The 16,240-nt window shown below is 44.9% G+C and overlaps 1 protein-coding gene across 1 annotated transcript in view; it reads left to right on the top strand.

Moving 5' to 3' along the window:
- The window catches only part of LOC110534535 (FRAS1-related extracellular matrix protein 2), a 51,402-nt gene that overhangs the window by 30,217 nt on the left and 4,945 nt on the right, over nucleotides 1-16,240 (top strand). Inside the window, exons 7-21 of the mRNA XM_090187634.1 lie at nucleotides 3,797-3,946; nucleotides 5,518-5,727; nucleotides 7,149-7,346; nucleotides 7,605-7,769; nucleotides 7,972-8,154; nucleotides 10,150-10,280; nucleotides 11,669-11,827; nucleotides 12,244-12,547; nucleotides 12,722-12,853; nucleotides 13,069-13,400; nucleotides 13,678-13,870; nucleotides 14,182-14,286; nucleotides 14,676-14,803; nucleotides 15,233-15,367; nucleotides 15,600-15,726. Of these exons, the coding sequence (XP_090043760.1) occupies nucleotides 3,797-3,946; nucleotides 5,518-5,727; nucleotides 7,149-7,346; nucleotides 7,605-7,769; nucleotides 7,972-8,154; nucleotides 10,150-10,280; nucleotides 11,669-11,827; nucleotides 12,244-12,547; nucleotides 12,722-12,853; nucleotides 13,069-13,400; nucleotides 13,678-13,870; nucleotides 14,182-14,286; nucleotides 14,676-14,803; nucleotides 15,233-15,367; nucleotides 15,600-15,726 (2,652 nt within the window). The remainder of the gene's footprint in view (nucleotides 1-3,796; nucleotides 3,947-5,517; nucleotides 5,728-7,148; nucleotides 7,347-7,604; nucleotides 7,770-7,971; nucleotides 8,155-10,149; nucleotides 10,281-11,668; nucleotides 11,828-12,243; nucleotides 12,548-12,721; nucleotides 12,854-13,068; nucleotides 13,401-13,677; nucleotides 13,871-14,181; nucleotides 14,287-14,675; nucleotides 14,804-15,232; nucleotides 15,368-15,599; nucleotides 15,727-16,240) is intronic.

The following is a 16,240-nucleotide window of genomic DNA, read 5'->3' on the forward strand; positions in this document are numbered from 1 at the left end:
TTGCTAAGAGGGCTTAACTGTTTCCCGAGACACTTTGATGTGCCCAGTTACAATTTACAAGTGTACAGGTGTGTGTGTGTGTGTGTGTGTGTGTGTGTGTGTGTGTGTGTGTCTTTGTCTCTGGGTTTTTGTGTGTCAGTCTCTGCCTGTGCTGTGTGTTGTGTGTCAGTGTGCACCTGTGATGCCTTAGCAACCAAGCCCTTTCATCCACATTGATTTAGGATCATTTGATCTCCCAGCAGTTGTCTAATATTCAATACAGTCGCTGAAAACACATAGAGTCGTGCAACACTATTGAACTGATAACAGGGTCATTACTTTTCACTGACGATAGACACGTATCAATAGCATTAATTTGCCTCACTCTTTGTTCTCCTGTTAGTGAGGTAGAATAAAGGAACAATTGATGCAGCCATGCCAAAAGCACTAAGGTAAAGAGGAAAGACAGGAGACTGAAAGAGAGAGAGAGAGCTGGTGCCAAACAGTAGATGAAAGGAGAGAGGAGAGGCAGGAAAGATGTGGTTAGAAGTTGGTTTATCAACAACAAAAAACAACTGTGCCACATAGGAACTACAGTAGGGCTTGTGAGAGCATGTAGACTGTAGGACTGTACAAAGCCTAGTGAAGCCTCTTTGGTGAGAGTGTTACCATCAACACCATAACTCAGAGGCCGGGTGCTGGGGATCCTCCAGCCATCATCAACACCATAACTCAGAGGCCGGGTGCTGGGGATCCTCCAGCCATCATCAACACCATAACTCAGAGGCCGGGTGCTGGGGATCCTCCAGCCCGGGTGATGCCCTTCTTTACTGTAACCACTGGTCTCTATGTGTAATCTATTCCACTTCAGGTCCACTCATGGATGGCACCATTCCCCAAAGCCACACACAGACAGACAGTGGCACACAAACACACTCAACCCAAGACAAAAGCACCTCTCCCCACATGTTTGTCTTGACTCCCCTCTCTTTGCCCTGTCCTTCCCCTCCTCCCTGCTCCCTCCTCTCGCTCTACCCCTGACTACACACTCCATCTGTTCTACAATCCTATACTTCTAGTAACAGGTGGTAGAACTGGGAAGAGAGAAAATAGAATCTAATAGAAACTCCAGTCTTAACTACACTGGACAACCCTCTGTCATGACACATAAAACAGCTCTCTGAACGTGTTTTGTTCTGAGACACTCCTCCAACTCCACCACTCAGTGGAGCTGGGGGAAAATAGAGGGCTTCCATTTGTGTTGCAGGGGCCAAGAGGCAGGTAGGGAAACAGGGGGAAAACAGGGATTTGTGGGAGAGGAATGTCAAATGACAGGCATGTTTTTCCTCCGGCTCCTGTTTGATGGCGTTCAGCCTCCATTTTAGTTTTCATTGTGTAGCTGTTATCTGAGATGGGGGTGATGGTTTGTTTACAACTTCAAGAACGCTCTGGAAGTAAAAAACAAAAACATATTAGGATATCATATCGACATGAATGTTCCCTCTTTTCGTTTGCATGTATGTCAAATATCACCCGTAGGCTTTAGATGAGAAAGAGGAGATGTGTTTGTTTGTTACACAGGTAAACCAAGAAGCACGTTCAACTGAGATTTTCCATTGATGATGATTGTTAATCCAGGACCAGTCTTAAAGGTCCAATGCAGCCGTTTTTATCTCAATATCAAATCATTACTGGGAAAGAATGAATTACCTCACCGTGATTGTTTTAAATTAAAATGGACAAAAATACACAAAAATAGCTTCTTAGCAAAGGGTCATTTCTCAAGCAAGAACTTTTCTATGAATGTATGGGAGTGGTCTGAGTGGGAAGGGGAAAACTGAAAATGAGCCATTACTGCTAGAGAGGTTTAGAAATCTCTTTCTTATTACCACATGGTGATGTCACCATGGAAGGCCAAAACTCCATCCCACCAAAACAGGCTGAAGTTTCAGGCGGCCTTTTCAAACAGCTCTTACACTAACAGCTATTTCACAGTATTATTCCAAACTCAAAGTGTGGAAATATATAGAAAACACAGAAAAATCATGAAAATCAGCCTTTAATCTGTGTCTGGGAAACTGCCCCTTAGTGTTCAAGTGATTTACTTTCTGAATCTGAGGCCACTCCAGTCCTCCCCATCCACTCTGACTGAATGAGTCATTTATCTCTCTTTAGTTGTCTCTCTGAGCCGTTCCTCTTCCTCTCCTCTTGCACTTCTCTCCTCCTCCTCCTCCTCTCCTTCCTCTCTCCCACCCTTCAGAGCTAATTTATTTCACTAACTGGTTTGTTCTAATGACAGACACACTCACAGTCTGGGCTACACTCCCCACCCTGTAATTTGGAGTACAATGGAAACGTTATGTCTAAGTAATCAGCGTGCATTCCCAGACATGATCTCCAGGCGACAAGAGGAGATGTCTTCTCAATGTAAAGATCCATTCCTCCATTGTGCCACAAACTTCTTGGTGGGTCCTGATATCTAAAGTGACAACACTGTGTGTGGGGGAGTGTGTGCGTTTGTGCGTGTGTGTGTGTGCGTGTGTGTGTGCGTGTGTGCGTGTGTGTGTGTGTGTGTGTGTGTGTGTGTGTGCGTGTGCGTGTGTGCGTGCGTGCAAACCCATCTCCCTGGCTGAGCAAACCTGTGGTTGGGACCCCGGCCAGCATTAGGCTTCATTGTTATTAGTCTGGCTCTTCCTTCTCAGTGATCCTTTAGGGATTGCCATTTCTCCTTCCCCCTAACCAGCCACCCCTGGTACTAAACAGTATCTCTGGTGATTGAGAGGCATTGAGAGTAAGCCAAGTTTTAGCGGGTCAGCGGTGGTTGTCTGTCTGCGGCAGTACATCTCGACCACCTCTTAAAATCCTCTTCACCTAACAGTCAGTTAAATGTGTACATACTTCCTATTCTCCATGTCTTACTTTTACTATTTTATCCAGCTATAGACTAAATAATCACGAGTGTCACAATATTGTATCTGCCCCTTATAGAAGTGGCAGAAAGCTCAATTATAGATCAACCTCATTAGTGGATGTACAGTAGACAGCAGTAGCTTGTCAGTGATGATGAGTCTGGCTGTTATAGAGGGGTGGACAGTAGACAGCAGTAGCTTGTCAGTGATGATCAGTCTGGCTGTTATAGAGGGGTGTACAGTAGACAGCAGTAGCTTGTCACTGATGATCAGTCTTGCTGTTATAGAAGGGTGGACAGTAGACAGCGGTAGCTTGTCACTGATGATCAGTCTGGCTGTTATAGAGGGGTGTAGAGAGATTAATCCGCTGTGTGTTCCAAAGATATGCATTCCTTCCCTCTAGTCTATTACTCAGAGAGGGAGAGGTAGAGAGATCCTCCTGTCTGTGCTGCCTCCCCCGTCTCCTCCCTCTTATCAGTGCTACTGTCATCAGACAAGGTGGACATCCCATCCCTCTTCTCCCCCCAACTCATCCCCCTTTCACTTATCCACCATTTCTACCTGGCTTTTCAGGTGTGCACTGTAGACCTCTGGCACTGAGTTCAGACGACACTGTCTGGCCTCGATGAGGGGAGGATGATGAAGGGATGAGTGGGGTGACAGGTCTCTTCCTGGAAAGAGGGGGATGACCCCGTCAGCCGTACCAACTGTATCTGACAAGCCGAGTTCAGACCAGAAATGTGGATTATCCCATGACAGCTTCTTCCCCAAAGACATCCTTAATCAAAACCACATGCTTGTAACTTAATGTTCATATCTGTAAGATGTAGATGATAATATACTGACCTGACCTCTCTCTCTCTCTCCCCACCCTCCCCCATATCTCTCTTTCTCCCTCTAACACACAGAGCCCTCTCTGTATTTCGGAGAACTAGATTACATTGTGGATGAGAGTTCAGGCTATGTGGAGGTCAGGGTCTGGAGAACTGGCACTGACCTCTCCAAGACGGCCACAGTGACCGTCCGCTCCAGGAAGAGTGACCCCGTCTCTGCTGAAGGTCAGAAGAAGAACGTGAATGTTAGATCTATTATTCCTATCCTCTTTGTGGTGTAGCGTTTCCAGAATACAGTGCCTTGCAAAAGTATTCATCCCCCCCTAGCGTTTTTCCTATTTTGTTGCATTACAACCTGTAATTTAAATGTAATGTAATGGACATACACAAAATAGTCCAAATTGGTGAAATGAAATGAAAAAAATAACTTGTTTCAAAAAATTCAAAAAAAGAATACATATATATAAAAAGGAAAAGTGGTGCGTACATATATATTCACCCCCTTTGCTACGAAGCCCCTGAAGAAGATCTGGTGCAACCAATTACCTTCAGAAGTCACACAATTAGTTAAATAAAGTCCACCTGTGTACAATCTAAGTGTCACATGATCTCAGCATATATACACCTGTTCTTAGTGGTGTTGCAGGCCCCAGAGTCTGTAGCACCACCAAGCAAGCGTCACCATTAAGACCAAGGAGCTATCCAAACAGGTCAGGGATAAAGTTGTGGAGAAGTACAGATCAGGGTTGGGTTATAAAAAAAAATCTGAAACTTTGAACATCCACGGAGCACCATTAAATCCATTATTCAAAAATGGAAAGAATATGGCACTACAACAAACCTGCCAAGAGAGGGCCCTAATCAGAGAGGCAACAAAGAGACCAAAGATACAGGAGCTGCAAAGCTCCACAGCGGAGATTGGAGTATCTGTCCACTTCAAGCCGTACACTCCACAGAGCTGGGCTTTACAAAGAGTGGCCAGAAAAAAGCCATTGCTTAAAGAAAGAAATAAGCAAACACGTTTGGTGTTTGCCAAAAGGCATGTGGGAGACTCCCCAAACATATGGAAGAAGGTACTCTGGTCAGATGAGAATAGAATTTCACTTTTTGGCCATCAAGGAAAACGCTATGTCTAGCGCAAACCCAACACCTCTCATAACCCAGAGAACACGATCCCCACAGTGAAGCATGGTGGTGGCAGCATCATGCTTTGGGAATGTTTTTCATCGACAGGGACTGGGAAACTGGTCAAAATTGAAGGAATGATGGATGGCGCTAAATACAGGGAAATTCTTGAGGGAAACCTGTTTCAGTCTTCCAGAGATTTGAGACTGGGACGGAGGTTCACCTTCCAGCAGGACAATGACCCTAAGCATACTTCTTGTTTGTTTCATAATAAAAAATATTTTGTATCTTCAAAGTGGTAGGCATGTTGTGTAAATCAAATGATACAACCCCCCCCCCCCCCCCCAAAAAAAAAATAAAAATATTTTAATTCTAGGTTGTAAGGCAACAAAATAGGAAAATGGCAAGGGGGTGAATTCTTTCGCAAGCCACTGTATGTGTCACAGTATGTACAATTCCCCTGGAGTCCCCCAATCTCTGTTTTCACATTATTCACAATCTCTCTATCAGTGTAATTACACAGAATTCTCAATCGTTCCTAATATTTCTCAAACAATCCGGTGTCATCTCTTTCTCTGTTATGGTAGTATTCCAATGCCCTTACTGACTCTCTCTCCATAAAGATACATGTGTAATGTACTATTTCTATGTTCCCCGTGTCCCCCTGCCAGCCGGCCTGGACTACGTGGGCATCAGCCGTAACCTGGACTTTGCCCCCGGGGTGACCATGCAGACATTCAGAGTGACCATCCTGGATGACCTGGGTCAGCCGGAGCTGGAGGGGCCGGAAACCTTTGACCTGGTGCTGAGGATGCCCATGAACGCTGTGCTGGGAGAGCCCAGCAAGACCATCATCACTATTAATGATACTGTTACTGACCGTGAGTTATACACACTCTGTAACACATCCCCACACATGTAGATATATAGCCCCCAGCAAGACCACCATCACTATTAATGATACTGTTACTGACCGTGAGTTATACACACTCTGTAACACATCCCCACACATATACATATATAGCCCCCACCATCACTATTAATGATACTGTCACTATGAATTATACAGACACACACACTTTTTCACACACTGTTTTAGTGTTAACCACTGTTTTAGCTCTAACATAACCACTGTTTTAGTGTTAACCACTGTTTTAGCGCTAACATAACCACTGTTTTAGCTCTAGCATAACCACTGTTTTAGTGTTAGCATAACCACTGTTTTAGTGTTAGCATAACCACTGTTTTAGCATTAACATAACCACTGTTTTAGCGTTAACATAACCACTGTTTTAGTGTTAGCATAACCACTGTTTTAGCTCGAACATAACCACTGTTTTAGCGTTAACATAACCACTGTTTTAGCGTTAACATAACCACTGTTTTAGCGTTAACATAACCACTGTTTTAGCGTTAACATAACCACTGTTTTTTGGCGTTAACATAACCACTGTTTTAGCGCTAACATAACCACTGTTTTAGTGTTAACCACTGTTTTAGCTCTAACATAACCACTGTTTTAGCGTTAACATAACCACTGTTTTAGTGTTAACATAACCACTGTTTTAGCTCTAACATAACCACTGTTTTAGTGTTAACCACTGTTTTAGCACTAACATAACCACTGTTTTAGCTCTAACATAACCACTGTTTTAGCGTTAACATAACCACTGTTTTAGTGTTAGCATAACCACTGTTTTAGCTCGAACATAACCACTGTTTTAGCGTTAACATAACCACTGTTTTAGCGCTAACATAACCACTGTTTTTTGGCGTTAACATAACCACTGTTTTAGCGCTAACATAACCACTGTTTTAGTGTTAACCACTGTTTTAGCTCTAACATAACCACTGTTTTAGTGTTAGCATAACCACTGTTTTAGCTCTAACATAACCACTGTTTTAGCGCTAACATAACCACTGTTTTGGCGTTAACATAACTACTGTTTTAGCGTTAACATAACCACTGTTTTAGCGTTAACATAACCACTGTTTTAGCGTTAACCACTGTTTTAGCGTTAAACACTGTTTTAGAGTTAACATAACCAATGTTTTAGCGTTAACATAACCACTGCTTTTTAGCTTTTCTCCTTGTATGAATTCTTTGTGTTTTGTTATCCATATAAAAGTAGCTTTGAGATGATTGTCTAAGGCACATTTAGTCAGTGAGCAATGAGAAAATTAAACTATGCTCCCTATGCAGAAGCCATGAAAATGATATTGAGCTACTAGAAAACCACAGTATTGATAAGTAGTATTCTGTTCTCTTCAGAGCCCAATTCAAATCTACTTATCATTCCAGTGCCCAAGGTTCAGTTCAAGGATGCTGCCTATAAGGTGGATGAGGCGGACGGGGAGATGAAGGCCGTAGTGTATCGTAGTGGAGACATCAGTCACAGGTCTACGGTGCGCTGCTACACCCGCCAGGGCTCTGCCCAGGTCATGATGGATTATGATGAGAGGCCCAACACGGACGGGTCACTCATCACCTTCTTCCCAGGTAACCCCAGTCTCTCTCTCTCTCTCTGTTTCTGTCTCTCTCTCCCTCCTCTCTCCTTCTCTCCCTCTTCACCCCCCTCTCTCTCTCCCTTCTCTTACTCTCTCTCTCTCTCTCCCTTCCTCTCACTCCCTCTATCTTTCTCCCTCCTTCCCTAGCTCTACCCCTTCTCTCTCTCAATGTATTTTTATATGCCAACCCCCCATATCCTCATATTTCTATGTGTTAACGTTGTGTTCCCCCTGTCCGTCTGTCCCACAGGGGAGAGTGAGAAGGAGTGTGTGGTGAACCTGGTGGATGATAACCTATACGAGGAGGACGAAGAGTTCCGTCTGGTCCTGGGAACGCCCAAGAGCAAGTCACCCTTCGGAGCCTCCACAGGGGAACAGAGCGAGGCGGTGGTCACCATTACTGACGAGAAAGACAGTAAGCTTTACCCAAGGAACACGGAGAGATATCTACCACACCGAACATCGGGCTACATTGTATTGATCTATCTAACAAAGTATTACAAATTAAATGCCAAAACACTCTGTTTAATGAATTATTTGATTCAGTCTCTAGAGAGTTAGAGTCAGTAGTTTGTTCTGTTTTGTATCAGGAGTCTAACCGGATTCTCTCTCCTCAGAGCCCGTCATTCGTTTCAGTGAGATAAAGTACAGTGTACGGGAGCCCCAGATCCAGGGGGAGACAGCCGTGGTGAAGATCCCTATCCTGAGGCTAGGAGACACCTCCAAGGTCTCCCTGGTCAGGGTCCACACCAAGGATGGGTCAGCTACCTCTGGAGAGGACTACAACCCACTGTCGGAGGGTGAGTCCTACCATTAAGTTATCATATAATTTAATCATGTAACACAGACATAACTAACCCTAACGTCCGGAGAGGACTACAACCTGCTGTCGGAGGGTGAGTCCTACCATTAAGTTATCATATAATTTAATCATGTAACACAGACATAACTAACCCTAACGTCCGGAGAGGACTACAACCTGCTGTCGGAGGGTGAGTCCTACCATTAAGTTATCATATAATTTAATCATGTAACACAGACATAACTAACCCTAACGTCCGGAGAGGACTACAACCTGCTGTTGGAGGGTGAGTCCTACCATTAAGTTATCATATAATTTAATCATGTAACACAGACATAACTAACCCTAACGTCCGGAGAGGACTACAACCTACTGTCGGAGGGTGAGTCCTACCATTAAGTTATCATATAATTTAATCATGTAACACAGACATAACTAACCCTAACGTCCAGAGAGGACTACAACCTGCTGTCGGAGGGTGAGTCCTACCATTAAGTTATCATATAGTTTAATCATGTAACACAGACATAACTAACCCTAACGTCCGGAGAGGACTACAACCTGCTGTCGGAGGGTGAGTCCTACCATTAAGTTATCATATAGTTTAATCATGTAACACAGACATAACTAACCCTAACGTCCGGAGAGGACTACAACCTGCTGTCGGAGGGTGAGTCCTACCATTAAGTTATCATATAATTTAATCATGTAACACAGACATAACTAACCCTAACGTCCAGAGAGGACTACAACCTGCTGTCGGAGGGTGAGTCCTACCATTAAGTTATCATATAGTTTAATCATGTAACACAGACATAACTAACCCTAACGTCCGGAGAGGACTACAACCTGCTGTCGGAGGGTGAGTCCTACCATTAAGTTATCATATAATTTAATCATGTAACACAGACATAACTAACCCTAACGTCCGGAGAGGACTACAACCTGCTGTCGGAGGGTGAGTCCTACCATTAAGTTATCATATAGTTTAATCATGTAACACAGACATAACTAACCCTAACGTCCAGAGAGGACTACAACCTGCTGTCGGAGGGTGAGTCCTACCATTAAGTTATCATATAATTTAATCATGTAACACAGACATAACTAACCCTAACGTCCAGAGAGGACTACAACCTGCTGTCGGAGGGTGAGTCCTACCATTAAGTTATCATATAATTTAATCATGTAACACAGACATAACTAACCCTAACGTCCAGAGAGGACTACAACCTGCTGTCGGAGGGTGAGTCCTACCATTAAGTTATTATATAGTTTAATCATGTAACACAGACATAACTAACCCTAACGTCCGGAGAGGACTACAACCTGCTGTCGGAGGGTGAGTACACATACAGGAACTGTAGTCTATGTTCCAATATCCACTCTAACATCCTTCTTAGATTGTCCAAAACATTGCTTCATTCTAAGTGGGATGCTAGTATGGGCGTTAGAACAGAACCATATGAGAGAAGGGTAGGGGCCTTACCACAGTAACAGAATGATGCTGAGACTCAGATTTGACGCTTTAAAATGGATGTCAAAGAAAAAAACAATGATTGCAAAGTAAAATAAACCATACGACTCTATGCACAAGGACGACATTTAACAATGTCCACTGAACATTTGACAAAAACACATTTAGTTGAAGAAACAGCACATACCGTCATTCTGTTACCAAACTTTGCATCTGCACTGTTCTTCAAGTAAATTAGTTTTTTTGTGAAATTTTCAGTGTAAATTGTTAAAAGTAGTCATTGTCAGAGTGTTGTATGGTTTGTTTAACTTTGCAATGATATGTTTCCTGTTTGACATACATTTTAAATTCTCAGCATTAATCTGTTTTCTGTCACCGTAGGATTGCCCCTATACATTGTTGTCATACTGTGATGGGCATCGTCGTGTATAACCCATTCACACCAAAAACGACCTGATACATTTTTAATAGAGATCCTTATTAAGCTCTTGTTTAACCTTGTGTGTGTCTCTCAAGATGTGGAGTTCAAGGAGGGTGAGACAGAACACTTTGTGGAGGTGCAGATCCTGTATGACGGCCAGAGAGAGATGAGAGAAGCCTTCGTCGTCCACATGAAACCTGATGAGTACATGGTCGCAGAGATGCAGGTAAGACTGAGGGCATGGGATCACACGCACGCACGCACGCACACACTTTATGCATTTATTTAACCCTTATTTTACCAGGTCAGTTGACTGAGAACACATTCTCATTTACAGCAACGACCTGGGTAATAGTTACAGGTGAGATGAATGTGCCAATTGGAAGCTGGGGATGATTAGGTGACCATGATGGTATGAGGGCCAGATTGGGAATTTAGCCAGGACACCAGGGTTAACACCCCTACTCTTACGATAAATGCCATGGGATCTTTAGTGACCACAGAGAGTCAGGACACGGTTTAACGTCCCATCCGAAAGATGGCACCCTACACAGGGCAATGTCCCCAATCATTGCCCTGGGGCATTGGGATCTTCTTCATTTTAGACCAGAGGAAAAAGTGCCTCCTACTGGCCCTCCAACACCACTTCCAGCAGAATCTGGTCTCCCATCCAGGACCAACCCTTCTTAGCTTCAGAGGCAAGCCAGCAGTGAGATGCAGGGTGGTATGCTGCTGACACCCACCTAGATCACCCACCGAGACACACACACACCATATAAATACCCTCAGCAGGTCTCAGGGCATGCACACACACACTTGAATACACAAATAGCCAGGCAGCAGCTGCCACTGTCAGCGGCCCCAGCACCCAAATCACCAGCTATTATAAAACGACATCCTGGTTGAGTCCACGCTATGAGAATGTCCCTCAAGTCAACCCACAGAGCAGTGTGACCTACAAACACAGCTATGTGGCATCCCAGACATGTACTGTTGTCACGATCGTCCTCCTCTTCGTCTGAAGAGGAGAGGCGAGAAGGATCAGAGGACCAATATGCGGCGTGGTAAGTGTCCATGGTGAATCTTTAATAAAGAAAGACTGAACACTATGCAAAAGAGTAACGAAAACAATAAACCAAATACGACCGTGAAGCTACAAAATGAGACCTGTGCTGACACAAGCCACTAACATAGACAATCACCCACAAACAAACAGTGCAACCCAGGCTACCTAAGTATGATTCTCAATCAGAGACAACTAATGACACCTGCCTCTGATTGAGAACCATACTAGGCCGAAAACATAGAAATGCCCCAAAACATAGAAAAACAAACATAGACTGCCCACCCAACTCACGCCCTGACCATACTAAATAAATACAAAACAACGGAAATAAAGGTCAGAACGTGACAACTGTACCATACCACTAACCTGACACAAATAATGCTAGAGGTATACGCTCACTTTAACTCACTTTTCTCCTTTGGTGTTACAAATATGCTGTTCTAAGGAGGACTCCACCTTCTCAAACGTCCAAGTTTACAATGTAGAACACCATAATGTGTACTATACCCATGGAATGGTGTTTTGAATCTCTCTCTCCCGTTCATCAGATGAATAAGGCAATTGTGTACATCGAGGAGATGGACAGCGTGGCAGACGTCACCTTCCCGGCTGTGCCTACTGTGGTGTCCCTGCTAATGTACGATGACACGGCCCGCGCCAGGGACAACCCTCACCCCTCTACTGGCTACCCCATCGTCTGTGTGACGGTGAGTGGTGGCCACTGGGCCTAGACACACACACACGCAGAATGCAACCCCCTAGACACACAGACACACACACCTTATATCCAGGTGTTTAAACATGTAAAGCTAAGCTAGCGACAAGGCAGGAATACTTTCATCCAGTCCAGAAAGCCGAGGCTTCAAACTGAAGGTCTTTGTGTTTCATAGTTTCAAAACCTGTTGTTTAAGTGGAAAATCAAAATGCTTTCTCCAGTTCTGACTAAATCCTAAACATGAGACCCTTTCACCGGCATAACAAATGTACACGTGTATTCTCAAATACATATTACCGATATACCATTGCATATATCCTCGTAAAGCGCGGTTTACAAGACGACTGTGTATCGTCCTATTACATATGCCATAATCTCACGTATCTGTGGCCCCTCCCTCACCTGCAGGCCTGCAACCCCAAATACCACGACTTTGACAAGACGGGCTCCATCTGCACGGCGGAGAGCATCAACGACACCCTGACCCAGTACCGCTGGCTGGTCAGCGCCCCCAGCGGGTCGGACGGGGTCACCTCGCCCCTGAGAGAGGTGGACACCAACACCTTCTTCACCAACACTAAGTCCATCACCCTGGACTCCATCTACTTCCAGGCTGGGTCGAGAGTCCAGTGTGCTGCCCGGGCGTTCAATACGAACGGGGATGCTGGTCTGGAGCTGTCCAGTCCCATCATGGTGGTCAGCAGGGAGGAGGGTGAGTGGAGACTGGGGGGGGGGGGTGACTTCAGAGTTCAGTGACATCAACCTTCATGACTGTTGATGACATTTGTTATATGTCCTTATTAGGACAGAGTTACGTAGGCCTTGCGATGGAGAGTTCAAGGATGATTGTCTATCCGACAATAATATGTCTCGTGTGTCTGTGTAGGTCTGTGTCAACCACGTATCTCTGGCACGGTGGGAGCTGAGCCCTTCTCTGCTAAGATCCGCTACACCGGCCCTGACGACCCTGACTTCCCCAACCTCATCAAACTCACTGTCAACATGCCGCACATGGACGGTGAGTAACAGGCTCTGTCATGTCCTTACCTACTGGTCTAGAGTCAGTTTGATTGTTTAGCTAACGATCGATGACAATAGGACTGAGGTAGAAAGAACTGATTCAAGATCAGTTGTCAATGGTAAAAAGTTACCAGATCATTAAAAGATTTATAAATGTTGCAATGGATTGATGATGTATTGAAACCGTCTCTCTCTCACCCCTCTTCTCCTCAGGCATGTTACCGGTCATCTCTACTCGGCCCCTGTCCAACTTCGAGCTGACCCTGTCTCCGGACGGCACGCGCGTGGGTAACCACCGCTGCTCCAACCTACTGGACTTCAACGAGATCCAGACGGGCCACGGCTTCATCACCGACGGCACCAAGAACCCTGAGATCATCGGCGAGACATCGCCCTACCAGTACAGCGCCGACATGCGCTCCACCAACAGCCTGAGATTCTACAGGAACCTGAATCTGGAGGCTTGTCTGTGGGAGTTTAATAGTTACTACGACATGTCTGAGCTGCTCACCACCTGTGGAGGTTCTATCGGGACGGATGGACAGGTACTGAGAGAGACATACACACATATGCACTGATGCAAAAACACACACACACACACACACAAACTGACAAGTCTGCTGTCGTAGTTTTTTCAGTAATCTGTCAAGTTGAAAGTAGACATTTTGAAATTCCCCCTGTGTTAAATTCCCTCTATGTGACCTTTCATGCTTGAATGCTCTGAAGTGTTCCTATCCTTCTGTTTTGTACTGTGGTATATGCTGATCCAGGTACAGTTGAAGGTGACCCTGACTATGTATCGCTGTGTTGCTCTTCCTCTAGGTGCTGAACCTGGTCCAGTCCTATGTGACTCTGCGTGTGCCTCTGTATGTGTCCTACGTCTTCCACTCCCCCGTCGCCGTGGGAGGATGGCAGCACTTTGACCTGCAGTCAGAGCTCAAGCTCACCTTTGTGTACGACACCGCCATCTTGTGGCAGGACGGAATCGGCAGCCCTCCGGAGGCTGAACTACAAGGTACAGCCAATTCGGCCCACTGTTGGCTATTTTAAGTACTAAAGTGAGGTGGATGACTTGCAGTATTACTCTGTTAATACCTGTATAATTAATAGTCTGCAGGCACATTTGATTAGAATCTCCGAGCTGATGAGGTGAAAATCTGTCAATGTGCCCTTGAGCAAGGCACTTACCCCTAATTGCTCCTGTAAGTCACTCTGGATAAGAGTGTCTGCTAAATTACTAAAATGTAAATAGTGTCATATGCATTATTTCACCAGTGAATGATAGAGGTGGACAATAACCCTTGTTTGATGTTACTGTGTACATAGGATCCATGTACCCCACCAGCATGAGGATCAACGAGGAGGGACGTCTGGTGGTCAACTTCAAGACTGAGGCCCGCTTCAGAGGACAGTTTGTCATGTCCCACCCAGGTATTACGCACGCACGCACACACACACACACACACACACACACACACACACACACACACACACACATCCGATAGGGTGATTGTATAGCTTTCTCTCCTATTGGGTTACACTGTGACCCAGATCCTGTACCGCTATTAGAATGGAACCGTCCTTAAGGGTTGTTCTGCCAAATGTCAACATGACATTACCCCTTTCAGTAAGAATAAAACTACCGTCAACAACGTCAAATGTGTAAACCTTACAACGAGGTGCGACATACAGTCTACAGTACAACGCCGGTCTTAGGATGTTGTGTTCATGTATGCCCTTTGTCAGACACATCAAGCAAAGAAACGCTCAACAGAAGTGTACGTGTGAGACTAAAGAGAGGATTGACTGTGTGTTTCCAGGAACCACTCTGTCGTCCATGGTGATGTGTGCTGACCTCTCTGGCCTGACCTTCACCCTGGCCCTGATCAGGACTGAGCCCACCTACAACCAGCCCATGCAGCAGTGGAGCTTCGTCTCTGACTTCGCTGTGAGCTGCCATCTTGATCATTGTCTGTCTTAGAGGTAGACTCAGCGATATGACGTGGCCACGAGCTGCACGGTAGATATTGCGATGAGCGAGAGACAAGACTTCACTGTCACACACAGTATCTGCGTATGTGCACCGGTTTAATTCACGCTGTCAGAGCGTGGTAGATACAGGACCAAAACAGCACAGCGCTCTTAGTTGTTGAGGAAATGGACCCACTATGCTGTTTACTTTGTGTACCTACGTCATATCGCTGAGTCTACCTTTAACTTTGTATTCTTAGTGTTTGTGCTGAAGCAAACTGGTAGATGGTAATGACAGAAGACTAGGGTTAGCTTTAGCAGCATGTACAGTATGGATACCAGACCAGCAGTAACTACCTTAAATGGTTGGTGTGTTTTAAAGTTGTTTTAATGATGTTGTCTGTAGGTGCGGGACTACTCTGGCACGTACACAGTGAAGATGATCCCCTGCAGTGCCTCTCCCAATGGGGAGTTCAGCATTCCCCCTGTGTGTCACCCACGAGAACCCCTCACCTTCCACATGGACATCCGCTTCCAGCAGGTCACCACCACCACCACTGCATACCCACAGTCTCTGGCAGACTAGCATACCCAAGACGCTAGAATCAAGAGGAAACTTTGTCATTCACCAATGCTGATTTGTCTTGGTGTTGTATGAGGCTAAAAAAATAATAGTAGCACATACTTATTGATTAAATACATTGAACCAAACGTTTAAATCTTATTAACTCTCTTGGTGCCTGTGTTTGACCTTTGCCCTCTGACCACCCCAGGTGAGTGACCCGGTGGCAGCTGAGTTCAGTCTGAACACCCAGATGTTCCTGCTGTCCAAGAGGGAGCTGTGGCTGTCAGACGGATCCATGGGCTTCGGAGAGAGCACCGACACAGCCTTCTCAGAGGGTACTGGACTACTACTGACACCTAGTGGACACTCTAGGAACCATTTGTCAATATATAGATAGATACACCACTAGTCAACATATAGATAGGTACACCACTAGTCAACACATAGATATATACAACACTAGTCAACATTTAGATATATACACCACTAGTCAACATATAGATAGATAGATACACCACTAGTCAACATATAGATAGATAGATACACCACTAGTCAACATATAGATATGTACACCACTAGTGTCGTGACGTTGTATTAGTTAATGTGACGACTGTTGTTCATCGAATTATTAAAAGTTTCTAATTGCGTGATTAACTGAATCAAGTAATTATTAACTCATTAACCTGGGGCACCATGGGAAAACTAGTTTTTATTGAGTTTCTATTTCCCAAATTATCTCAAAGAATATCAGAATATCGATTTTACAACAGCCGCTAATTAACCAGTTACCTCTACCAATCTCGTTCTGAACATTGTATAGCCCGTGAATCTGCACGGACTCGGGTCTCA

This window comes from Oncorhynchus mykiss, chromosome 10 (genome assembly GCF_057628025.1).
Source record: "Oncorhynchus mykiss isolate SJ-2025 chromosome 10, ASM5762802v1, whole genome shotgun sequence".
NCBI classification, from domain to species: domain Eukaryota; kingdom Metazoa; phylum Chordata; class Actinopteri; order Salmoniformes; family Salmonidae; genus Oncorhynchus; species Oncorhynchus mykiss.